The sequence below is a fragment of the Monodon monoceros genome, unplaced genomic scaffold, assembly GCF_005190385.1.
Source record: "Monodon monoceros isolate NGI ecotype Baffin Bay Population unplaced genomic scaffold, NGI_Narwhal_1 Super_Scaffold_3, whole genome shotgun sequence".
Taxonomy (NCBI): Eukaryota; Metazoa; Chordata; class Mammalia; order Artiodactyla; family Monodontidae; genus Monodon; species Monodon monoceros.
In genome coordinates this window covers 94450516-94475374 of record NW_021703780.1, presented here as the reverse complement: position 1 = coordinate 94475374, position 24859 = coordinate 94450516, and the positions used below count along the sequence as shown (strand labels likewise).

The 24859-nt window shown below is 51.0% G+C and overlaps 2 protein-coding genes across 5 annotated transcripts in view; one reads left to right on the top strand and one right to left on the bottom strand.

Annotated features, from left to right (window-relative positions):
* Nucleotides 1-24859, top strand: part of SSUH2 (ssu-2 homolog) — a 151815-nt gene that overhangs the window by 78597 nt on the left and 48359 nt on the right. The gene's annotated exons all lie outside the window — the stretch shown is intronic.
* The window catches only part of LMCD1 (LIM and cysteine rich domains 1), a 58235-nt gene that overhangs the window by 1794 nt on the left and 31582 nt on the right, over nucleotides 1-24859 (bottom strand). Inside the window, exons 3-5 of one of the 3 annotated variants that reach the window (XM_029242203.1) lie at nucleotides 20513-20768; nucleotides 13800-14129; nucleotides 520-735 (exon numbers count right to left, since the gene is read on the bottom strand). In XM_029242203.1, coding sequence (XP_029098036.1) covers nucleotides 520-735; nucleotides 13800-14129; nucleotides 20513-20768 — 802 coding nt within the window. Of the gene's footprint in view, nucleotides 1-519; nucleotides 878-13799; nucleotides 14130-20512; nucleotides 20769-24859 lie in introns of those variants that run through there. The other 2 variants (XM_029242204.1, XM_029242205.1) reach the window with 2 other exon arrangements.

The following is a 24859-nucleotide window of genomic DNA, read 5'->3' as shown; positions in this document are numbered from 1 at the left end:
GATGTTATTGTACCATCTTGTACTACATTACCCTAAGACTCACAGCAGCTTCCACTTCTTAGTTACTCGGGCCCCGTGCCAAGCATTTTCAGGCATGATCTCATTTATCCTCACAGCAATTCCATGGGATGGGCACTGTTACCCTCCCATTTGGTAAGTTATAAAACGGAAGCACAGAGGTTAGGGACGCACATGCCTCACAGATGCAGAGCCCAGTTTGAATGTGGGTCATCTACCTCCTGGCGGCAGCCCATAATGTTCTTCTGAGCCCTTAGTGCCAAGCCTTGTGCCAAGGATGAGACTTGACAGGTCCTCTGTGTCTGACCCATCCCAACAGGCCCGGGGGTGGGAACTAATTTCTGCCCCACTCTGCAGATGGGAAAACAGAGGCTGAGAGTGTGAAGGGGGATCTGAGCCTCAGTTTTCCTATCTGTGGATCACATCATCACGAAGCTACACTCCCCTGGGCCTCTGGGTCCCCTCCTGCAGTCTGGGGGTGCCCATCCCACTGGTCCTCACCTCGTCGCAGCCGGAGCACCGGGGCCGCAGGCTCTCGCAGTAATGACGGCCACACCAGGGCGCCCCGTCCTTCCAGAAGTAGATGAGGTCCACCAGCGGCTCGGAGCACTTGTTGCACACGAAGCAGGCAGGATGCCACTGCTTGCTGTAGCCTGCCCTGTCCGAGTAGATCACAGGGCTGTCGGCGGGGGCCACCCCCTTGCAGAGCTCACAGACCTGGAAGGGTGGGGGAGGAGCCCCAGGACACAAGGTAGTCAGGAGTGCATGGTGTCCTGGGTTCGAGTTTCAACTCCAGTCTCTTTACTTCCTGGGTGACCTTGAGCAGTTACTGTACCTCTCTGTTCCTCAGTTTTCTCATCTGCAAAGTGGGATAATAATAATACTGCCTACCTAGTAGGTAGTTGTGAGGACTCAATAAAGTATCGGTTTGGCCATGAAGTTCATTTGGCTTTTTCTGTAAGATCTTATGGACAAACCTGAATGAACTTTTTGGCCAACCCAATATTTGTTTAGCACGGTCATTCTCACGCTTTTTGTTCTCAAGACCCTTTAGACTCTTAAAAATTTTTGAGAAGCCCAAGGAGTTTTTGTTCATGTGGGTAATAGCTATTGATATTTACCATACAAGAAATTAGAACTGAGGAAAAAAATTAAATAACTATTAATTCATTAAAAAATAGTAAACCAACAGCATGTTAACATAAATATTTGTAATTAAAAATAACTGTATTTTCCAAAACAGAAAAATTGAGTCAGAGTGTGGCATTGTTTACATTTTTGCAAATCTCTAATGACTGGCTCAGTAGAGGATTTCTCGAGTCTTACAACTGTTTTAGCTTTTTATCTTTTGCATCATGTGGTTTTCTTTGAAATATGTGAAAACAATCTGACCTTACACTGATTAGAAATTGAAAAAGGGAGGCAGGCATTTTCAATAGCCTTTCTAGATAACTGTGGAGTATTTTTCTTTGCTATTACATCAAAATTAGACAAGTGTTAGTTTCTCAAAAGTTAGTTAATGTAGAGTATCAACCAACCTTTCATCCCGGTTACATTAAAACCCACCGGTCCACCTTGTACTTTGAATGGATCTTTTACCTATGGAGGATTAATTTTTAATAAACTTAAAATTTGAGAACAGTTTTCGACTTACAGAAAAATTGTCGTCATAGCACGGAGAATTCTCGTATACCCCGCACCTGCTTTCCTCTGTTCTTAGCACCTTACGTTAATATGGTGTACTTGTCACAATCAATTAACCAGTATTGATATGTTGTTATTAACCGAAGTCCAAACTTTATCCAGATGTGCTTAGATTCTACCTACTGTCCTTTTCCTCTTGTAGGATTGGATCCAGGATCCCACATTACAGGTAGCGATCATGTCTCCTTAGGCTCCTCTGGGCTGTGACAGTTTCTCAGACTTGCCTTGTTTTTCATAACCGTGGAGGAGTACCAGTCAGATATTTGGTAGACTGTCCCTCAGTTGGGATTTGCCTGATGTTATTATCATGACTGCACTGGGAGGAAGACCACAGAGCTAAACGGCCATTCTCATCACGTCCTATCCAGACGACGTCCTCGATCTGTAAAATCCAGTCATTTTGGAGTTCTCACCTCCTCAGAACTCTGATGACGAGGATGGTGCTGGCTGGCATCTCCCTGGGGCAGTTGTGCGTCCAGCTCAGGTGTTTTCCCTCCCGACTGACACCCTTACGGAAACCCGAGAGAGTTACTTTCCCTTCTAGACTTATCTCCCTTTTAAGGAGACCTATATTTCCCCCCAGACATGGCCAAGCCCAGGTTCACAGAGATTCAGTGATTGCTGAGTAGCAATAGCTGACAAAAGGCAAAGCTGGGATTTGAACACAGGCCAAGCCTGACCCCAAAGCCAAGGTTCTTTCTGCTCCACCGTGCGGCCTTTACATCAGAGTCAGCAAACTACCTGCCTCTGCCTGTTCTTGTAGGAACCATCAGCGTCGAATGGGTTTTACATCTGAACTCTAATTTAGTGAAATGTTTTCTCCCAAAAGAGAATTCCATTTTTCTCATAGTAGAACGGGGTTTTGGACTGAATGGTGCCCCTCCCCCAGTTAACATGTTGAAGCCCTGACCCCCAATGTGACTGTATTTGGAGATGGGGCCTTTAAGGAGTTAACTGAGGCTAAATGAGGTCATTAGGGTGGGGCCCTAATCAAATAGGACTGGTGTCCTTATAAGAAGAGAGACCAGAGATGGATGGCTGTCTCTTTCTCTTTCTGGGTGTACACAGAGGGGAAGCCATGTGAGGATACAGTGAGAAGGTGGCCCTCTGCAAGCTAGAAAGAGGGGTCTCACCAGAACCCAACCCTGCCAGCACCTTGATCTTGGACTTCTAGTCTCCAGAACTGGGAAAAAAAATACATTTCTGTTGTTTAAGCCACCTGGCCTGCGATATTCTGTTATGGCAGCCTGAGCTAGCTAATACGGCCTGTATTGCAAAAACCTGTCTTAATTATACTACTGTATTTTGAATTTCAAAAAAAATTTGTGGATATTTATTTTCTCTCTTGTTACATAAAGTACCTACGTGATATCCTCAACTCCAGCTCTTGGTCCACAACACCTGAGAGATAGATCACCTGGCCCTCTACAGAAAATATTTACTGATCCCTGGCTTGAGACGAACACTCTGTCTCACTAAGCACAAATTTTGTGTCAGCCCAAATAGAGATATTTATTGTTTTGCTGTGTAAAGATGAACAGACATATATTCAGAGCCTAAACACTTAGAATTCTTTTTTTTTTTTTTTGCGGTACGCGGGCCTCTCACAGTTGCGGCCTCTCCCGTTGTGGGGCACAGGCTCCGGACGCACAGGCTCAGCGGCCATGGCTCACGGGCCCAGCTGCTCTGCGGTACGTGGGATCTTCCCAGACCGGGGCACGAACCCGCGCCCCCTGCGTCGGCAGGCGGACTCTCAACCACTGCGCCACCAGGGAAGCCAACACTTAGAATTCTTTACATACTTTAACTGCATACTTGATATACTCTTGTGTATGAAGAGGAAATAAAAATTAAAATGGTGGTAACTGGGGAAAGAAAACCAAATGACAGAATATGTCCACGTACTGAGTGTGGTCCCTAAGCACGGTCGTGGCTGAGCTCGTGTTCAGGTGAGGGGTGTGTTTGGCTAACTGCTCCTGGCTGCGTGATGATGATGTTCCTTAGAATGTGCTGGATTTTTGGTTTCAGTTATGCCCACAAGAATGACGGGTGTGAGTCCTTCACCAAAGTGAACCCTGTCCTTCTGTATGTGACTGAGCCCCAGCTCACCTGGAACTCATCAGAGGGTCTGAACCAAAAATAGGTGATGGGGAATTCCCTGGTGGTCCAGTGGTTAGGACTCCACGCTTCCACACCAGGGGGCATGGGTTCGATCCCTGGCGGGGGAACCAAGATACCGCAAGCCTCACAGTGTGGCAAAAAATTAAAAACAAACAAACGAAACAAACCAAAAATAGGTGATGGATCCGCGTTCATTGACTGTCACATCTCCAGAAGTGTAAACTGTCTGGTGAGGGCTGTTTGAGAAGCAAGTGAATTTTCTGTCTGTTGGTCTTTCTAAATTTCACAGAATGAAATTTCCGGCCCCTTTCCTCCCACACAGAAGGGGCTTACTGTCCATCCACCACACCTGGTCGAGTATCACCAGGATACATCAGCGGGGCGCCTGACTCCAAGTTTCCAGATGTGCCTAACACAGAAGTGGGGAAAGGGAGGGATATAAATGCACCTGATGTGTCTGGTGGGTACCAGCAGGCGCCCGCGACCCACAGAAGGAAATAGAGGGATGTGAGGTCAGGAAGCAGTTTGGGGGTGATCACGGGTGACTCTGAACTGTGGGTTGGGACTTCGCTTTGGAGATAATGGGAAGCCATTGCTGGTTCTGGAGTGCTGGGGTGTGGTTTGCACTGTGAGGGGATAACTCTGGGAGCACTGTCTGAATGGGCTTTGTCAGGAGCCTCTCTGAGGAGTGTCTCTTCCCTCCTTGTCCCCCAGCATCCCTGGCTGTGCACCCTGTTACCACCAGTAGCCAGTCCTTTTCTAAGCAAACAGTGTCATTGACATTTTATGGAAACATGCTGCCAGAGTAATGAGTCCTGTCAACATGCATCAGGAAGCAATTTCTTCTTCTGGCCTCTGAGCTATTTTCCATGCCCCCTTCCCTGTGGTCTCAAAGGACAAGAGATCTGACAGTGTCTCGGCTCTGTCAGCTGGTGGCCCCTCAGCCACTAGGGGCAGCCTGACAACCAAGAGTCCGACTGCCCAGCCTGCCTGGGGTCCTGTGATCCCGGTCCTGCCCTTCTCTGCACAAACTTATTCTCCTGCCATCCTTGGAAGGGAGGTTTACAGTTTCTAAATTGCAGTGGGTGGTTGAGAGGGGGGCTAGCTGTGTGACCTTGGGCAAGTTACCCAACCTCTCTGCACCTTAGTTTTTTCACCTGCCAAATAATACTCGGAACATCACAGGTCTGTTGCATGGATTAAATGAGATAATAGAATGAATGAACTTGACAAGGGTTCAGTAATAATTAGCGAAAATCTCCTGTTATCCCTACGAAGCCCTCCTTATAGAAAGCTGAGGAGCTAAATCCATTTCCTAAGATGACAAAGACGTCGAAGGCAGCACCTGCTTCTGGTTTGGAGGCCTGGGTTCCTTTCAGTAGCACCATGAGCACGTAGATTGGCAAGAGGTCATTCCTCCCACCCATGAGCTCTGTGTTTTTCCATCTCTGTTCTTTCCCTCTGTGCAAGGCCAGAGAATCACATCATGTGAGTTTCATCTTCTGTCACTACCCCAGACTCAGCTACAATCAGTGCCCGCCTTGGTGGGCCTGCTTTTCTCCCTCTCCCATCCCACCCCCCTCCAAGACAGCGTTCTCAGCCTCGAGTCTGCCCCAGCATCCCTAGAGGGCCGGTCAGAGTGCTGCATCTCCCCACCCCGAGTGTCTGATTAGCAGGTCTGGGAGGGGGCAGGGGAATTTTCAGACTCCCAGGGGATGCTGGTATGGTCAGGGGACCGCACTTCGAGACCCACCGTCATAGAGCGTTTGAACATGACCTTATATAAAAACTCAGCAAAAATGACATGAACCAATTAGGTTCCATGACAGCAAAAGCCAATGTGAATTCCTGGTATGCTTAAATTCTAGACCATTTTGAAGAAAGCCCAATGTGGTCATTCCCAGGTGACTCCCCCTCTAGAGGAGCCACTTTTGGTCGAGTAGAAGTCCTTTGGAACTAGGCTAAAAGGCACAGAGAAGACCATTGATCGTTAGCATGTCAGTGGGTTCTCATTCAGACTCCCGACTGTCTAAAACTAGAGCCTTCTCATGGGAATCTGTCCAGCCTTTGCCACGTAACCTAGTTTGCAGACTGTGGTCCCTCCGGGGGAAGGAGCTGTAGCACAGTCCTTTCGTAGGTAGAACACATGTGACGTTTCTCCTGGTGCCACTGAAGTTTGGTCTTGCCCTGTTCAAATGGTGAGAGATTCTTCATCACGAGCGTCTAAATGAAAGAGTTTGTATATTCTGTACTTTGGGCTTTTGTAAACACTTGCACTGAGAAAGCTGAGGAGCATTCTAGATTCAGCTGCCTGCAAAGCTCAGACCCTGCAGGGCTGGGGTTCCCTCCGCCGTGAGGTGTGGAAATGATGCCGGCAACTTCTTGGACCCTCCTCCAACCAATACCCGTATTCCCTTTCTTTGCATATGTAACTCGCTTCTGTAGAACAGAATGTGGTGGAAGGGATGCTGTAGATCCCTGAGGTAGGTCATAAAGGCAACACAGCTTCCACTGGCTCTTTCTTGGGAGTCCTGAGACCCGCATCCTAGGGCAGCCACACGGAGAAAACACAGAGATAGAGGGAGAGGCCAGGGCCCCTGCTGGTCCAGCCCTAGCCGTATCTGTCTTCCAAGCATCAAGGCCAGATGTCAGGGACAGAGACAAGCTCTCCCGCTGAGCCCTGCCCAGGTTGCTGATCTGCGAGAAAACAGACGTCTTGGAACAGGAGTTCTAAGCCGCTGCATCGCAGGGTGGTTTGCTGTGCGGCCCCAGGTGACAGGAGCAGCACACGTGGGCACGCAGAGTTATTCAGGCTCCTGAAATGGAAGCAACCAAGACACAAAGTGTTTCAGGAAGCAGCAGATTCAGGACAGTGGCCCCGGGTTCCACGGCCAAAGAGCTGTCTCCAGGGATGAGCCGAGCTGGCCTTCAGGGACAGATCCGCAGGTACTGAGAGCCCTGTAAACCAGCCGTAATCCGTCTGCCGCGGTTGCCAGCAGTTCTGTTCCAATCATGCGGTTCTTTTCTGGAAGGCCTTTATCCAAAGGCCTCCCCAGTCTAAGCCCAGATTGCCTTGTGAAAAGCTCACCATTACAATACAGTAAATATTGACTCAGGGGCCTTGAATTCAGGCACTGGGTTCTTTCCAACACAAATGCTCAACAATTTATTTATAAACAGCATCTCTCCATTTCCTCTTATGGCGATTATTCACCATCTTTGCTTTGCAGCCTCGTCTATCGGCAGTTTTTTGTTTTTTTTTTTTTCCTCTTTTCTGGCCCAGTGTCACGGCTGGCATCTTTAGCCTCTTGCGTTCTCTTGCCCCATACGGGCACCTTCCCGAGGTTCCTTACGGTGCAGAATAGGTGGGTGGCCGCAGGCGCTGTGGTTAGGGTCCCGGCCTTTGCACGAGGTCCCACCGTAGCTTCATCTGGGGGGATCTCCGAGCCTCAGTTTCCGCATCTGTGACACAAGGTGGGCCCTGATCTTGGGAATTGCTCTGCACGTGGGGTCAGAGCTGTGGGCCCACCAGTGCTTTGTCTCCCGCATCTTCTAGGGGCAGGTCCTTGAGGAGGGGGCTCTCTCCCAAGCAAGGCAGAATGCAGGCGTTTCTAACCGCATCTCCCTCACTGGTTATCTGGTGAAGGGGGAGGATGGGGCCAGGAAGGCTTCCCAAGTGCGACACTTGGAAGAGAGATGTCAGCCTGGGGTGTTCCCGAATCCGGCTTTGACAAGTGCGTCCCTACAGCGGGATGTTGCTGAGTAGGGGCAGGGCTTATGTGTGGTCATCTCTGTTGCAGAGGCCTCGCAAGGTGTCTGGGCCACACGGGGGCTCTGGAAGCAGGAGCTGCCGTCCTTTGGAGTCTGTGCGGGGTTTGAGGTGAGGCAGGCCTGAGTTCCAGTTCTGGCTTCACGGCTCACCAGCCTGACAACTAGAGAGGGGGATGATATATCTTGCCGGGTAGTTCTTGGGATTGAATGAAACAACCGTGTGAAGCCTCTGGCGTGCTACGTGGCACAGTGTAGGTCGTCAACGAATGGCAGGTGACACCATCCTCAGAATTATCAGCGTCACCAAGTAACCTCCAGTAGCAAAATAAAATGGAACAAAGCCCAGGTCATTCATAAACGGTGAAAACCATTTTTTATGGTTCTTCTAGTTCCAGGGTCAGCAAAGTACATCCCTGGGGCCAGATCCAGCCTGCTGCCTGGTTTTGCAAATAAAGTTTTATTGGGACACAGCCCTGGTCATCTGTTGAGGTATTGTCTTTGGCTGCGTCAGTGCCACAAGGACAGAGGCCAGTGGTTATGACTGAGACCTCGTGGCTCGTAAAGCCTGAAATATTCACGATCTGCCCTTTATAGGAAAAGTTTGCCAACCCCTGTTTTAGTCAATGGACTCTTATGTAGCCCACTTTGCCGGGGGAGGGGGGGGAGATAGTTGTGAAGGCTTATGAGGCAACACGGCAAAGTATTTATAGTATGAAAAGCAGGATAAGAGGAATTTTCTGTGGCAAATAAAATCTCCTTTAATGTCACTGAAATATCTCCCCTGTGAACAAGGTGGCAGGTAGATGCTGAGAAGCCTGGTAACCATGGCAATTTGGGGGGGGGGGCTTCCTTTGATCCTCTGTCCTCCAGCTCAGGCATGGCTTACAGGCCTGGGGGCGCACGGTGGTTTCGAATTCGCAGAGGGGGGCTGGCAGGAAGGCCAGCCTGCCGGCCCACAAGCCAAACATCTGCTCGGACCAAGTTCTTGAAGTCCCTTGCCCACAGGTATGTCCCTTGTCGGGGCTGGAGTCGGGCTGAGCCGCCAGCGGCTGTTAAGTTTCCATCTGAGAGGCCCACCTCGTGGGAGGGAGGGGACCCACACCTCCGGTCCCTCCTTTGTGCATTCTTGTGGGGAAAGGGGGCAGGGGCATTACACTGTAATTTGGGACCAAATTAACACATCTTTACGACTTCCAGCAACGTCTTCACTTCTTTCAGTCTGTTCTCCTTTTAATCACTTTCTCTGGGGCCACGGCTTGGCCCATGAGGCAGGAGCTGGGGTCTCCCGGCAGGGATGAAAACTACGAAAGGGCGGAGATGACATTAAATGCTGTGTCCTGGCTTTCTTTCGTCTTTCTTCGGTTACAAGTTTGGGGTGTAGGGAAGGGCGGAAATTCCTGGGCAGGATGACCATGCCCAGGAAATTGGTATATTTAATTTCGGAGAAAATATCCAGTAAACTTTCTAAACGCAGGGAAATGGTCTGGTAGAGCTGTTCACCGTCCGAGCATTGAGGTCCAGTGTCCGTAGGATCCATCCAGGTGGGAGAGGTCGTGAGTGGGGGCCTGGAAAGCAGATATGGGGCCCTGCCGTGCTGCTGTGGAATGGTCTGGGCTGCTGGGGTGGGCAGCTCCACGGCCACGGAACACTTCGAAGCCCGCAAGACCCCTGAGAACCCATGGTGGGTGGGACTGGGGCGGGGCAGGCACGTCCTTCTCTTGTTCTTGGCTCGCAGACAAGAGGCCCTCAAGCTCTTCACCAGGCTGGGCTGGGAGTAACTCTGCACACTGCCACCCACCCCAGCAAACATAAATGCACGTGCCCTTGCTTTGTCCCCACCCTGCTGGGACCCCGCGGAAGGACCTGGGCTGGAACCTCACCGGCAAACCAGTTAACCTCTCTGTGCCTCAGGCTCCACGTCTGTGAAATGGGCATAACGACCCCAAGCTGTCTTGCCGGTCGTTCGGGGGATTCAAAGAGATGAACGAGCCTGCTGTGAGGTAACAATTCCCCACCACCCTCGCCGCTCCACGCACACACAGAGGGCCAAATCAGGGAAAGAGGCTAAATATTGGGGTGTTTTTACTTGGCCTCACTGATTTAAAGGGCCTGCTTTGGGAGTGACAGCGGTTGGTTAGTATCTGGGATTTTTGTGCCGTGGCGTTTCCTCATGAAGAGGGATGACTCTCAGGGCACTTGCCATGCCACTGCCTCTCCTGAGCTCAGGGTCAGGATGACACTTGCAGGGACCTGCCCTGAGGTCGGCATGGGCGGCCGCAGCTTTGGGGTTCATTCCCAGACGTGCCACGGCTCATTTCAGGTTGCCCGTCCTGTCACGGGGCCCGTGGGAAGGCCTGGCGGAGGGCCTTACTCAGATCCGAGTAAGTGAAGAGTCCCGGCCATGAGGATGGGTCGGCTCAGAGGGTGCTGCTCCCGTCACCCAGCTGGCCCACCGCCCTCCGGCTTCACCCAGCGCTCAGCCCGTGGGTGGGGATTCCACACAGGCGACTTGGAAAAGCCTTTTGGCGATAATGCTCCTCTGGTCTGGACAGTCTGGTGGAGGGGCCTGGGGTTGGGGGGAGGACTTGGCAGCCAGGGTCTCCGAGGAAGGGCACGACTGTAACAGGCCGCCCAGCAGCAGGACAGAGCCGAGCGAGCTCCTGGGAGAACCGCTGTGGGGTGTAGGCTACCGGCAGCTCAGAGAAAGCAGGGCTCGTGGCCTCCGGCTGCCAAGTGTAGAGTGTAGTACGCTCTAGGAGGGGCATTCGGGGCGGGTATAGAGCAGGGGGCTATGTTCTGTGCCTGTGTTTCCACCACTCCCCGTGGAGAGTTCAAGGAATTCAAGAGTGCTGTGCAGTGTTCTCAAAGCCGGACACCCTAAGCCAGGGGGCCACATAAATCTAGAAAATGCCCCCGTTAGCATCTCTTGGACCCTCCCTGTATACCAGATCGGCAGTATCATTTTGGCTGAGCTTAAATGTAAGGTCATTTTTAACCCTCTTTAGCAGTGGATCTCAAAGTGTGGCCCCCAGCGTTGGCATCAACCTGGAGACTCGTTAGGAATTCAGATTCTCAGCCTCCACCTGCACCAACAAGTCTGGGGTGGGACCCAGGCCTCTGGATTTTAGCCGGCTTCCAGCTGACTTTAGTTTGAGAACCACTGCTGTGGCCTCCTAAAGGCTCTGAGAAGTCCAGCCCTAAAGAAACCCATTTTGTTTTGTTTAGTCTGATGTCCCCTTTACATGGCCACATGGCCCGTTTATAGCTTCATGGCCATGAGCTTTCTAGGAATAAGCTTTGGGAAACAGGAAAGAGGGGTTTGGGGGCTGAGTTGGTTCGAATCCTATAGCCTCCCTTGGGCGGTTGGGAGCTTTACATCAGATACCCTCCTGCTTAGCTCTGTCCTCGGTCCAGAGAAAGCCCGCTAAATGGTAGCCGCTAACAACAGTAATAACGTCACCATTAGGATGATAAAGTGTGATATGTTACCATCGTAGCTCCAGTGTGATACATTTCACATGTCCTTCTTTTTGCCGCCTTTTCTTTCATAAATCACTGTTTGATTTGGGGTGTCAGTCCTATGCTTCCTCCCTGTACCTGGGTTCTCAAGTTGAATGCCCTGACTGCTTCTAGCAAAGTTTGTGGCCCTCGTCAGGGGAGCAAAAGTCAGGCTTCGTGCCTGATGCTTGTCTGTGGTAACTGTCCTACCTGCCCTTTTATGAGAACAAGAGGAGCCCAGCACCCAGGACAGCCAGCGCCCATGTCCCCTTGATATGCCGCCCCCTGGGGTAGAGCAGAGCAGTTCAGGCAGCGAGCCCACAGTCAGGCCCAATGGCAGGGCTGCCGGGGACAAGCCATCTATGGCCTGGCAGGCTACTTAGCTACCTTAATAGAATCTGCTCCCCGGCTTCAAGGAGATAAACAGGGAGTTAAATACAGATAACAAGTAGGGTTTTATAACTCAGCATCACGCAGTAGAAAGAGTATGATGATCCAGCTTCTGCCCTTTAGAAACGATGGAGCCTCTGACAAGCCACCATTCTTCTGTGAATCTCTGACTGCTCACCTGTAAAATGGGGCTGGTGAAATCCACCTACCAGGTAACAGTTCAAATTAATCCAAGACCTGGAAGTACTGAGCATAGCACGTGGCACACAGCAGGTGCTTAAGGCATGTGAACTTGAAATCTCATCGTCCTTTCAGGCAAAATGGCCACCCAAGTGGTCCCCATCTTTTGAGGATCAGTTTAGTTCGAACATGGGACTTCCCTGGTGGTCCAGTGGTTGAGAATCTGTCTTGCAATGCAGGGGACGCCGGTTTGATCCCTGGTTGGGGAACTAAAAGCCCACATGCTGCGGGGTAACTAAGCCTGTGCGCCACAACTACTGAGCCTGCGCACCACAACTAGAAAGCCTGCGTGCCGCAACTACAGAGCCCACGCGCCACAACTAAAGAGAAGCCTGCACGCCACAACGAAGGATCCTGCGTGCTGCAACTGAGACCGGACGCAGACAAAAACGAAAACAAAATTTAGTTTGAACATTCATTCATTCATTCTCTTGTTCAGTCATTCATGGATCGCATATTTATCAAGCACCTATTCTCTATATTATATTGATGACTGCTGCTGCAGATACAGAGATGGACAAGACAGGACCTCAGCACTTAGAGGGGGTGATGGACGTGAGTCTACTAATGACATAATTTGTTACCTAATTAAGATTGGGGTTAGGGTCAGGAAGGAAAAGTCTGTCTTCCCAGCCAGCCCGACCCACCAATATCGGCTTCCTTCGCATTCCCTATTTACTGCCTGGTCTTGTTTAAATGCTTCCGAAGTGTCACAGCCATTTCCTAAAGTTGACTGTTGCCAAGGCCCTGGGATCTCAGGCCGCGTCTGCCCCACTTCCACACTGTCCAAACCCGTGGGCTGAGTCCAGGATAAAATACGTTCTCAGATCAGCATTTCTCTCTTGGGAATGGCAACTGGGAAACGTCACAGACTTAAAGACGTTGCGTTCCAGCCTGGAATTATGCGGTACTAATGTGTTAAAGATCGATGGCTGCTGGAGGGTGGATAGAAGGCAGGCCTGGGGACGAGGCTAGTTTATGAAACATGGTAACTGTATCTAATGTTTTCAGAAGTTCCTGGCATGTGAATTCTTCCTGAGAAATGGGTCTTTTCAAGACCATCACCAATTTGTGCTAGTGAAAATCAATTTCATTCTTTTGTCTTTTTGTCTCCTTGTTCTTTGCGTTGGATGGCAATCCCAAATGAACGGGCCCGGGGGCGGGGGTGGGAGATGCAGGACGCAGGTTTTGGATAACAAGTGTGAGTCACTGCAGAGAAGAAAGACCCGGCCCCTTCTGGACGTACTGACAGCATCGTTCGGGCTGGCATTTCCCTGGGGTGTCTGGCTCACGTGGGTGACGGCTAGCCTGTTCCCAGCAAGGCAGGTGGTTTACTTGAGGACCCTATATATTGGGACTTTTATCTCCAAATGTCACATAGAAGCATGAAGCCTCTTGGCTGATAGGGGTTGGGGGCCCATGAAAGTTAGCAAACAGCCCCACGTGGCCCGAATCTCAAGCCCGCCACCTCTCCCTACGGCCCTTGGAGTAAAGTCCTAAATCTATAGCATCCCAATACGGGGACAGTGTCCTCTGCTTGTTAGATTTCCTGGGGCTCGGCGGACAGTACAGGCCAATCAATGCTTGAGTGATGGATGGACGGAGGGCGTGCCCTTCCGGAAGCGTGCCCCTGCTGACCTCGCCAGCCTTGGGCCCCCCTGCACCCTGGTACCACACTTCCAGCCACCTGGGACTTCATTCGGTCCTCTGTGCTGTGCTGTCTGAGACTTTCACCTTTTTTTGCACATGATCACCTCTTTAAGGCAACACAGGTCTTCCCCGAAGAGCCCGAAGGCCTGGGGCACTCTTAATTATTCTCCCAAGGCCAGCGTGGGCCTCACCTCTCCCCCAAGCCTACCCTCACCCCCAAGCAAGGACAGATGCCCTTTCTCCGCACTGCAACGGTTTGCTTGTCTGTGACCTCTCCTGGACCATGACCACGAATGAAGTCAGGAATGAGGGAACAGAGCCTGGGGCTGGGGACCTGACCCTGCAGCCCTGGCCTGGGCGGTTTCAGCCAGACCCGATGGATGGATGGATGGATGGGAGAGACTTACGTGTTCCTTGGACGGGTCGCTGATGCTGCCGTTGGTAGTTGGGGCGGCCGTCTCTGCGCCCTCGGGCTTCTCCTGCTGCTTCCCCTCCTCCTTGGGCAAGCCGCCCTGCCCGGGAAGGGCCACTTCGCCCACACCCAGGGCCTCGCTCTTATACTGCTTCACAAACTCCTCCATCACCTTCAGCTCGTTCTCCAAAAGTCCGCGGCAGCGAGAGGGGTCCTGGTCGTAGATAGGGAGCTGACGCAAGAGCTGACGCCGGCGGTAGTAGGCGCCCTCGGTGCCCGTCACTGGCTGCTTCTCCTTGGGGATGAGCTCCATGTACTGCAGGCCCTGGGGAAGAGGAGACCCAGCACCATGATTCCCAAGCACCGGGCAGAGATCTGAGCCCTGGCAAGACCTGGGCTGCTTCAGGTCTCTGCAGAACCCAAGGATTATTCTCAAGGAAGAAACGGGGTGAATTTGGGGAACACTGGAAAGAGACCTAAATAAGCTTCCACTCTCCCCTGAGTCACATTCACAGATTCACATTCTTGATGAGAATTGGGTAATTTCAGTAGACGTTCCTTTTAGATTTGCTAGCTTTGCAACAAGGATTTTTGTTTCCTTCAAAACTGAATATTTAAAAAAAAAAACAAAAAACAAAAAAAACACAATATTTTTACCTCATTTACCTCATGGCAATGCTTCTCATTTAAAAAAAAAAATGTCGATCTAGTTTAAAATCGCTTTTCTTGGCAAAGTATAATTAAATCACTATAGGCAGAAGGTATTTCATAGTTTATTAATTTAAAAATATGCAAAGGCACCTTCTAATAGTAGAATCGACAAGGTCTCAGGTCAATCACATTTCCACACCAACAGGGCTGGCACAGATGGTAGACCATCTGAATATTAATATGTCCATGGATGACTGTCCAATGGCCTTCTGTTGGCTTGCTTGCTTGCTTTTTTGAAATGAGCAGAAACCTTACACTTGGGTGGGTCCCAGGGACGGGGAGATTAGGGGAAGGTAAAGGTCGAGGCCACACAGCATGAGGAAGTGTGAAGGGCCAGTTGTTTGTCCTGGACTATGGTCCTCCTCCACTGTGCCCGACCCTAACCCTGACCCGTACCTGACTCGCCCACCAGACGGCCTCATTCCCACGCCCCCATGGTTGCTGCCGTATTTACCGTCTTAGAATCTGCCTGCCCCATATCTCATCTTTGAGGCTGGACTCACCCTGGAGTTGTGTTAACCAACATGGAAAATGCGATTCATAATGGACAGTCCCAGCTGCGGCCTGTCTGTAGGGAACAGGGTATGAGAACCTGGGGGTGGGGGGTGCTACTCCAGAGCCTGGTTTGCTGAATTTCATAATAAATGAATTCCGGATAAGAGCTTTTTTAGAACAGGGAGAGGCAGGTGTGGGAATGCAGTTGAGGGGGGGCTGTGAGGGCCCCACCCTCGGCGGCTCAGCCCTGGATCCCGGGGGACCCGGCTGAGACCTCCCGGCCCTGCGGGCTCACGCATACCCTCTCCGTCCCTGTTCCCCTGCACAGCCCCTCATACTCTCAGGGCACCTTCTAGACACAGGAACTGGCCTGGGTGGTGCACAGAATTCTGGGGTGCCGGGAAATTTGGGTTTCTAGCTCCGGCCCTGCTGCTGCTCTCTGTGTAAGATCAAGAAAGCACCCAGCCTCTCTGGGCCTCCGTTTCCTGATCTGCAAAGTTCAGGGTAGAAAGCATGATCGTTAGGGTCTGGGCCATTGTGAGAAGTCAGTGGCCACCTCACTTGATCTTCCTCACAAGTAAGAGGAGAGCAGTGTCACTCAGCCGAGTCCGCAGCCCCGAAAAGGGTCCAAAGTAGGCTGGCTGGCCAAAGAGTCCCAGGCCCTTCACCCAACACTCAGAAGAACCAGAAGCCCCGGGGGGTCCCCCAGCTGACGACACGTCTGGCAGGGGCTGATTCCTGCTGTGTCTTGGGAAGACCGTGGCTTTTCTCTTGATCAGTGTGAAACTGCAGGTGGCCTCCGACGAGAACAGGCCAGACGGGTAGATCTGAAGACCCTTGTCTCAAACTTTGCGGTGCATAGGACTCACTTGGCGACCTTGTGGGAGAGCTTCCCAGGCCCGCTCTGTTTTAGGAGCCTGCAGGGGCCTGGAAGTGAGTGCTTGTATAGATAATCCTGGGGGAGTCTGAAGTAGGACATCCGAGGGCAGTGGGTGGGGGAAGGGATGGGACCAACAGAGGACGGGAAGCAGCAGCCCAACAGCCAAGAGGCTGGGGTGGGGCACAGGGCCCTGAGGAGATGGATGAGGGTACGGTAGGGCACAGGACCCTGGGGAGATGCAGCAGGGGCGGGGCAGGGGAAATACCCCCGCCAGCCCTTCCTATTCCTTGCCTGGGGCCTGCCCGGCTCCTAGAATCTCAGGAAGGATTTTGCAGCAGTGGAATCAAGAGCTTTGCTCATGCTGGCAGAATGGGCATCCAGACCTGGCCAGTATCTCACTTACTCCGAGTGCTGAAGCAGCCCCGGTCGCACGGAGGATTCGGCTGATGGGAGAGCAGCCTCTTCTAGGAAGGCTGCTTTCTTCCCCCAGTGGAGTGGTACGAGGAACGGTAGGGACAGCTAACACCTACGTGCTGCTCGCTGCGTTCCAGACCTTCTTCTAAGTGTCTGAACTATGTTAACCCATTTAATTCTCACAACACCCCTAAGAGAAAGGTACTAATATTATCCCTTGGGAAACTGAGGCACAGAGAAGTTAAGTAACCTCCCGAAGGTCACACAGCTAGTATGCGGTAGAGACAGCTTTGAACTCAGCAGCTTGGGTCTCGACTTCTTCTATACTGACTATCTACAAGTTGGATGATTTGCAAAGAGAAAAGAAATGTCCCCCAATCTCTGGGGGGGTTTCCTTTTGTCATCATTTCAGGGTGAGGGGGCTGTGGAAGCATTGCCTGGTGCCAGGAGGCTGTAGTCCCTGGATCTGTGTGTGGCTCTGGTCTTCGAGGGCCTGCACCCCTCCCTGCCCGACTTTATAAGCCAGCCCTGTGGTCGAGGTTGCGCCTGCACTCACACTGTCCTCAAAGCCCCAGCTGGGTACCGGCTCTCTGCCTTTGCTCTGGCAAGGCCCCAGCATCTGGCTACCACGGGCATGTGTTTCGTGATGGCTGGCCTTGCCTGGCTGGCCTGAGGCCCCTCCCACACTCCCGAGCCACACGCTGATGGCAGACATTGCTAATCAACCCTGATGAGGGTCTCAGAACCCACCTCAAGGCAGCCCTCAGGCAATCACGATCAGTTGGCATGGACTCGGGAAGGGGAAGATGGGGAGGGAGGCCGGGTCAGAGTGAGCTGCCGGTGGTGCTCAGAGCCTGCAAGAGAAGCTCTCAGGTGTTTCTCCACGAAGCCGACTACGGTCATGTTCCCAAAACCTTTAGCAAGATTCCTTTTCTAGGATCAGTTGGAAAGATTGGTTTAGGTTTTAAGTTTTTCGTGAGAAACGCTCTGAATCATTTGGTGCTTTGCTGTCTGGCACAGCCATACTGGGTGAAGAGGTTCCTGGAACCAGGCTTTTTCAGGAGAGAAATCAAAAGAGCAGAGAGAAAAGTGGAGTAGAAGGATGCTCTTTTCCCAGGGTTGGGCAGTGGGACACACACAGACTCTGGAATCAGAAAACCCAGTCCTGATTCTGCGCTTCCTGATTCTTCTCCAGCTGTCAGACAAAGAGAGCAAATGGGCTTCACGTTACACGTTAATCCTGGTCAATCATGGCAGCCTGGAGTGCTGTGTTGAGTAGGATTCTGAGGCCCAATGAGGGCTCAGTGGGAGACAGTGCGCTGACTGCCACGGGTAAGGGAGCAGAGGATGGGGTACGAGTGAATGCCAGCCCTGTATGTGCTCCTCAACAGCTTCTGTTTGCCCTCCTGTAAAATGGGGGCAGTAATGCATCCAGTGCACAGGGAGTGGTGAGGTGTTGATATCCTTCATATACAAATACTCCATGGATGCTGGTTCCCTTCATCTTCTCCGTCTTGCCTCCCCACAAATTCCCGGCTAACTTTCAAAGACCCATTCACCTCCCTGAGCCTCGGTTTCTTCTTCTGTAGATGAGGGTAATAATAGTACAACCCTAACAGTGTTGGAAAATCAGATGCGATCGTGCATGTATGGCTCTTAGTGTAGTGCCTGGCTCATAGTAAGTACTCAATACGTACTAGCAATTAGGTTTATTGTGACTTTAGTCTTTGAAGACTTTAGTCTTTGAAGCATTTCTCTGGCTTTTATTCTGGTTGGGAAGGGTGACAGCAAGATTCAGTTCCATTTCCAAAATATAATCAGTCCCGATCACTTGGTAATTAAAAAAAAAGTCGGAAGGGTGAGTGGGAAGAAAGCCATCCAATCTCAGAAATGTGATTTGCTCGGGCAGGCCAGACGCAGGGCAGACAGAGCGGCCTTTATCCCATGTGGTTTTATGAGCCGGCATTAATCACGGCCCGACGATGCCTTCCTCTGATTAGACTGGGGCTGAAGCGTTTGGGGTTTTCACCAGTCAGTTCCTGACGCCCACAGCTGGCTCTTTTATGAGCTGCTTGCTTTAGTTTCCACTCACATCTTGGAGACCCACTGATGGCTCACCCAGGCCCGGGTGCTGGAGGGCAGACCTGCGTTCGGAACCGCCTGGCACTGCTGCTATTCCGTGCCGCCCTCCGTGGCCCCCGACCTGCCCCTGGCTACCCACTGGAGCTGTCAAAGTCCAGTTCAGCATTCTGTGTTTCCTCACATGTAAACTAACCCTCACCTCACAGGGTGGCTGAGCTCATGCAGGCTGAAGTGTTCTTTTAAAATATGCTTCTCAAAAAGCAAAGCTTTAAAAAAAAACACAAAAAAACTTTGCCTCTCTTCGCTTTATCTAGAAGGGATTTTTCCCCCTCTTAAGCTCCAGCTTAGCACTGTGCTGCTCGAACCTTCTATGGTGAAGGATCAAGATTTGTTTGGTGTTTTTTCCACGGATTGCAGGATGATTTGTGGGCTCAGTGCATGTGATGAGAATGTAGCTCAGGCCACATGAGATTTGCACGTGAGGCTGACCACGCAGGAGCTCTGCTCAGCCATCACGCACTTGGATGTCAAGTGCCACAAAAATTTCCCAACATTTATTCTCAATCTCTGTGCTTCCGATTGGGGACCAGTCACAAGGATTTTGTGTAGCAGTGCCAGTCCCCAGACCACACGTGGAATGTCGTTGGCTGGGAGGCGACGTGGCACAAATACGCCTCAAGCCTGCTGCTTGCCCTGTGCAGTGTAAGGCGAGGAATGAGATGGTACACAGGACAGGCACGCGCGTGCTCTCGTGGGCCTTGCTTCACTCCAGTGTAGGGGAGAGGTGATGACGAAGCACAGACACGCATGAGACAATGACAGCTCGAAATAAGAGCTTCTAAAGAAACCATGGAGAACTGGGAGAGAGAAGAAATGTAGTAGAGGGATGGGTGACATCTTCCACAGATTGGGTAGTGAGGGACGGCCTGTCTGAGATAGGACTGGCAGAAGTAGCCAGCCATGCAGAGAACCGGGAAAGGATGTTTCAAGGAGAGGGAACAGCATGTGCAAAGTCCCCGAGGAGGGCAAGAGCCTAGGGAGCCCAGGCCTGCCGTAGAGTGGTCCAGGGCAGGAAGGTGGAAGGTCATTGCCATGCAAGGTACTCAGTGAGGGGGCGTAGCAGGAGCTGTGGGGAGAGCCCGCAGGGACAGGGACACACGGGTCTCAAAAGGCTCTCCTTTTCTCCCAGGAGAGATGGAATTCAACGTCAGGCTTGCATCTCTAACACCGTAGGGTTTTTTTAATCTCACTAACCTGTAGAAATCATCTGGGTCCTTGCTACTCCAGGTGTGCTCTGGGAGCTTGGCGGGACTGCAGATCCTCAGAACGGCCCTGAGCCTACTCGTTGTGTTTCTGCATGCTCTCCAGATGGCTTTTACGCTTGTGGAAATTTGAGGGGCGCTGGTCCACTGCTCTGGGTCTTGAAGGGGGCCCACATGGGGTATTACCTGGGGCTTCGTTTAAATACTCATGACTGATAATTCTGATCCTGCAATCTGGAGCTTCCGATTTAATGGTCTGGGTTGAGGCCTGTGCATGGGGACTTTTCTTGGGTCCTTTTAGTGGGCAGCCACGGGGTGACCTTGTGCAAGTCACCTGCTCTCTCTGGGCCTTGTCCTTCTCTGGGTGCCTCTTCCCTAGGGTTGTGTAAAGCCAATTTACTTCTCTCTTTTAAGCCCAGGAGTTAGGGAGAAGAGACAAGTGTTCCTGTGCTCTCCCCGAGACTTGCAAAGGGCACATCCCAGGCCACTTTGAGGGAAAATGAGGAACTTACGGATGAACATGAGCACTCTGAGAGTTCTGAACAATGAACCATCCTCTGTTCAGAAGTGGGGAACCTAAAGGGAACCATGAGCAGCCCTGTACTAGAGCTGAAAGGGCCCCTTAGAATTCACGTGAACACCTCTACCCATTTCATGGATGAGGAAAACTGAGGCCCAGACAGTTTTCACTTCAAGATCACGGAATGAGGCAGGAGCAGGTTCGAAACCAAAGCTATTTTCCTACCATTTTTGCAAACTGGCCCACTTCTTACCTTGTCTTTGACATTCAGGAACCTATGGCATGGCTCCTATTTACAAGGAAGGGTAGGGAAACAACCACTTGGTTGCAGGAAGCTCTCTTACCAGTTTCTGGGTGACTCCAGGGGGAGCCCACTCATAGGTGATGGTGTCAAAAGTGGGATCTTTCCCGGTGGCAATGGGGTTGGTCATGATCATTCGGTTCCTCTTGTAAATCCGGATGCCGTCCCCGCCTTTCACTCGGGCCGTGAGGGTGGAATACTTGGAGTCCATCAGCAAGCGGCCAATTTTCCGATCGTCTTCCAGGTCCGAGCTCAGGCAGTGGTCCTCCTGACTGCATTTGCATGACTTGCACATTTTCCTGGGGGGTGGGATGGGGACAAGTGAGATCAACCTCCAGAAAAGAGAGGCAGAATCTCCCGCTGGAGCACCTACGCTTTGGAAAGCAAGCTCAAAGTTTAACTTTAGTAACTTGAAAAGGTTAGCAGCAGACAAATGGTAACCGGAGCCCAAAAGGCCTTTGACGTCAGAAACTCACGTCTTCCTATCTATCTGTGGGGAATGTGGGTATGACTTTCGTGGGTAAAAAGAGCAGCACATTTTTCCTCTTGGTCACTGGGGTGGCAAAGGCTGGTTCATCACTGGAGATGTTCTACAGCAGGAGTCTTCACAGCCTGTGGGCTAAACGCAGCCCACAACTTGCTTCTGTAAATAAAGTTTTATTGGAACACAGCTGTGCCCATTCATTTACATATTGTCTTTGGGCGGCAACAGCAGATGAGTAATTGCAGCAGAGATCATGTGGCCCATGGAACCTAAAATATCTACTCTCTGGCCCTTTATTTAAAAAAAGTCTACTGATCCCTGCTCTAAAGAATCATTGAAATTGTCTCCCAAGATTCATGAGCCTCAGAGCTTCAGCAACTTGTAAACTCTTTAGCACTCATCCTGAAGTTAAAATACAGCTGGAAATTTTCTTCAGGAAACTGGTGGACAGGACCTGGGGGGAAGGGAATGAGTTTAGGAAACCCCTCGGGCTGGAGAGATTGATGTCCCTTGCCAAGGCTTTGTCCTGGGGCTGGGAAAAGAAAAAGCGTCCTGGGGAAGCTTCACAGTGACTTGAGGCCTGACACTTCCCTCTGACAATTAAAAACAAAAGCAGTTGGCTGCTTTGTGTCCTGCTGTTAAGGTTTAGATATCCAGAGGGTTCCCAGTGTGAGAGGAAAACCGCTCCCCTCCCTTCCTGGCCGTGTCCCCTTAGGCGTGCTGTGTCTCAGATGCTGGAACACACGCGATTTAGAGCTTGTTAGGTCAAGTGAGCTACATGAAGACCTACCGCGGGATGGGGCAGGCCTAAGCCAGAGACATGTCAGGGCAGTTGCATGGGTGCTTCACAGCCAGGCCTGCCTGGAGGAACCCTTCTTTTCTAAACTCAGGAGCCTGATGCATTTAATCATTTAGCACAAATTTTGACTGTGGGGCTACCAGACACATGCCTTGATGGTCTACATCAGTGGTTCCCAGCCAAGGTCAGATCTGTCCCCAGGGGGCATTTGACAATGTCTGGAGACACTTTTTTTTAAAAAACTTTTTATTGGAGCATAGTTGATTTACAATGTTGTGTTAGTTTCTGCTGTAGAGCAAAGTGTATCAGTTATACATATACATATTCCACTCTTTTTTTTTTTTTAGATTCTTTTCCCATATAGGCCATTACAGAGTATTGAGTAGAGTTCCCTGTGCTATACAGCAGGTTCTTATTAGTTATCTATTTTATATATAGTAGTGTGTATATGTCAATCCCAGCCACCTGATTTATCCCTCCACCCCCCATACCCTGATAGCCATAAGATTGTTTTCTACATCCATGACTCTACTTGTGTTTTGTAAGTAAGTTCATTTGTACCCTTTTTTTAGATTCCACATATAAGCAATATCATATAATATTTGTCTTTCTGTGTCTGACTTACTTCACTCAGTATGACAATCTCTAGGTCCATGCATGTTGCTGCAAATGGCATTATTTTTTTCTTTTTTTTTTTTTTTTTTGCAGTACGCGGGCCTCTCACTGCCGTGGCCTCTCCCGTTGCGGAGCACAGGCTCCGGACCCGCAGGCTCAGCGGCCATGGCCCACAGGCCCAGCCGCTCCACGGCACGTGGGATCCTCCCGGACCGAGGCACGAACCCGTGTCCCCTGCATTGGCAGGCGGACCCTCAACCACTGCGCCACCAGGGAAGCCCTATTTTGTTCTTTTTTAAGACTGAGTATGGAGACAACTTTGATAGTCCCAATGGGGTGCTATGACGTCTATAGTGTGGAGGCCAAGGATGCTGCTAAACATCCTACAATGCACAGGACAGCTCCCTCCACAGCAAAGAATTATCCAGTCCCAAATGTCAGTAGTGCTGAGGTTGAGAAATCCTAGTCTAATATGAAAAGAAGGAGGCCCCATCACAACCTTCAAGGAGACTGCAGTTGGGGTGGGAGAGGGAGAGAAAATCAGGTGGAAACCATAACATAAGGTAGAATCAGGTTGGGCCACGTGGGAGTTGCAGATGCTCTGGGTGGGGGGGCGGTTCTGCTGCCTGGACCAGTTCCCCCAGGAGGTCAGGATGTGGCCCAGGGAAAGGGCTCAGCGGTGATGGAGGTCAGCAGGCTACAGAAGGTTAAACACATTTCTTCAGTGCAAGGCTGCTTCTTGTTTTTAACGCACGGGTGTGCAGTGTGACATTAAGGGGAAGAGAAGGCAGCATTTCCAGCGTTATTTGAGGAGAAGCTTCCAGTCCAAGTTCACATTCAGTGGGCTGCCATTTGAGACATGTTAAAATCGCAGATCTCAATGATAATTCCAGAGAAATTATCTCTCAAGATGAATAGGACCCTAAAAACGGTACAGGGCAAATGCAAGAAGGCTTTTCTTTTCGTGCTCATGAGAACGGGTTGCTTGTTTTATGGAACTGGGGCATTTTATTCATGACCCAATAATATTCTGTATGAGCCAGTCATGGAGGAAACTGATTCTTTAAGAAGAGAGGTGAGGGCACTTTTGGTTTATGGGGCGGGGTGAGGGAGGCAGCAGCAGAGCGGGAAGCGGAGAGAGGAAGACGAGGAAGGAAGTGAAGGAAAGCCCAGTGTCCCACCGGGTCCTCTGACGTCCCCAAACCTTCCACACGTGGAAGTGGGGGAGGAAGCTGCCCTTTGCTCTGTTGGTCCATGTAGACGCTCAGGATGCTGTGCGAGGCGTTGGGAACGCAGAACGCTTTGAAATGCAAAATGCTGACAAATAGATGTTCTTTGAGATTGTGTCCACATTATTTTTCCTTTCTTCATGCTCTTCATGTCACCAGACGCGTTTCTGAGGTGGACACCCCCTTGGTCCCACCTCACTCTTTCCAGGCACCCAGATTGCAGGGGACACAGACACATCTGGAAAGATCCTCAGTGGTGTCACAACGGCCATTTCTGCAATCTGTCATAGGCAACCTGGAATTATGGAAATGGCATGGCCTTGGGCTCTAATCCCAGCCTGAACACTAGCCCACCACAGACCCCTGGCAAGTTTCTTATCTGTAAAATGGGAGGGTTGGTCTATATCAGGGGTTGGCAAACTACAGCCCACTGGCAGAATCCAGTCCATCACCTCTTTTTATATGGCCTATGAACTCTTTTGGGACACATGAAAATGATGAGAAATTTGAATTTCAGTGTCCCTAAATAAAGATTTATTACAACACAGTCACATTCATTCATTTACGTACTGTCTATGGATGATTTCCTGCTACAAGGGCCAAGCTGAATAGGTGTGACAGAGGCCATGTGGCTTGTGAAGCCGAAAACGATTACTATCTGGCTCTTTATTTATTTTTATTTTTTGCGGTACGCGGGCCTCTCACTGCTGTGGCCTCTCCCGTTGCAGAGCACAGGCTCCGGACGCGCAGGCTCAGTGGCCATGGCTCACGGGCCCAGCCGCTCCGCGGCATGTGGGATCTTCCCAGACCGGGGCACGAACCCGTGTCCCCTGCATCGGCAGGCGGACTCTCAGCCACTGCGCCACCAGGGAAGCCCTATCTGGCTCTTTAAAGAAAGTTTGCTGACCCTTGATCTAGTTGATGAGTTTTCAAGCTTTGCTGCACGCCCAAATCACCTGGGGAGCTGTGTTAACTTGGGGATGCCCCGCTCGGCCCCCGCCAGTTAGATACATGCGTCTGGAGTGCGATCTGGGTCCGGGCACTCGCGACCCTGTTCCAGAGGGGATTCTCATGCACCCCAAAGCGCGAGAGGCATGAGTATGTCCCTTTCAGGAACTTAGGCACCTCAGGCTGACTTTCTATAGGTTGTCACTCCAAAAGCACAGGAAGCCCAGCTATTGTATTACTGCACAGCCACCTATGAAGATCCTGACCCTGGTGAGAGGAGCAGAATTAACATCAAAGGGGTGCCGCGATGAGGAG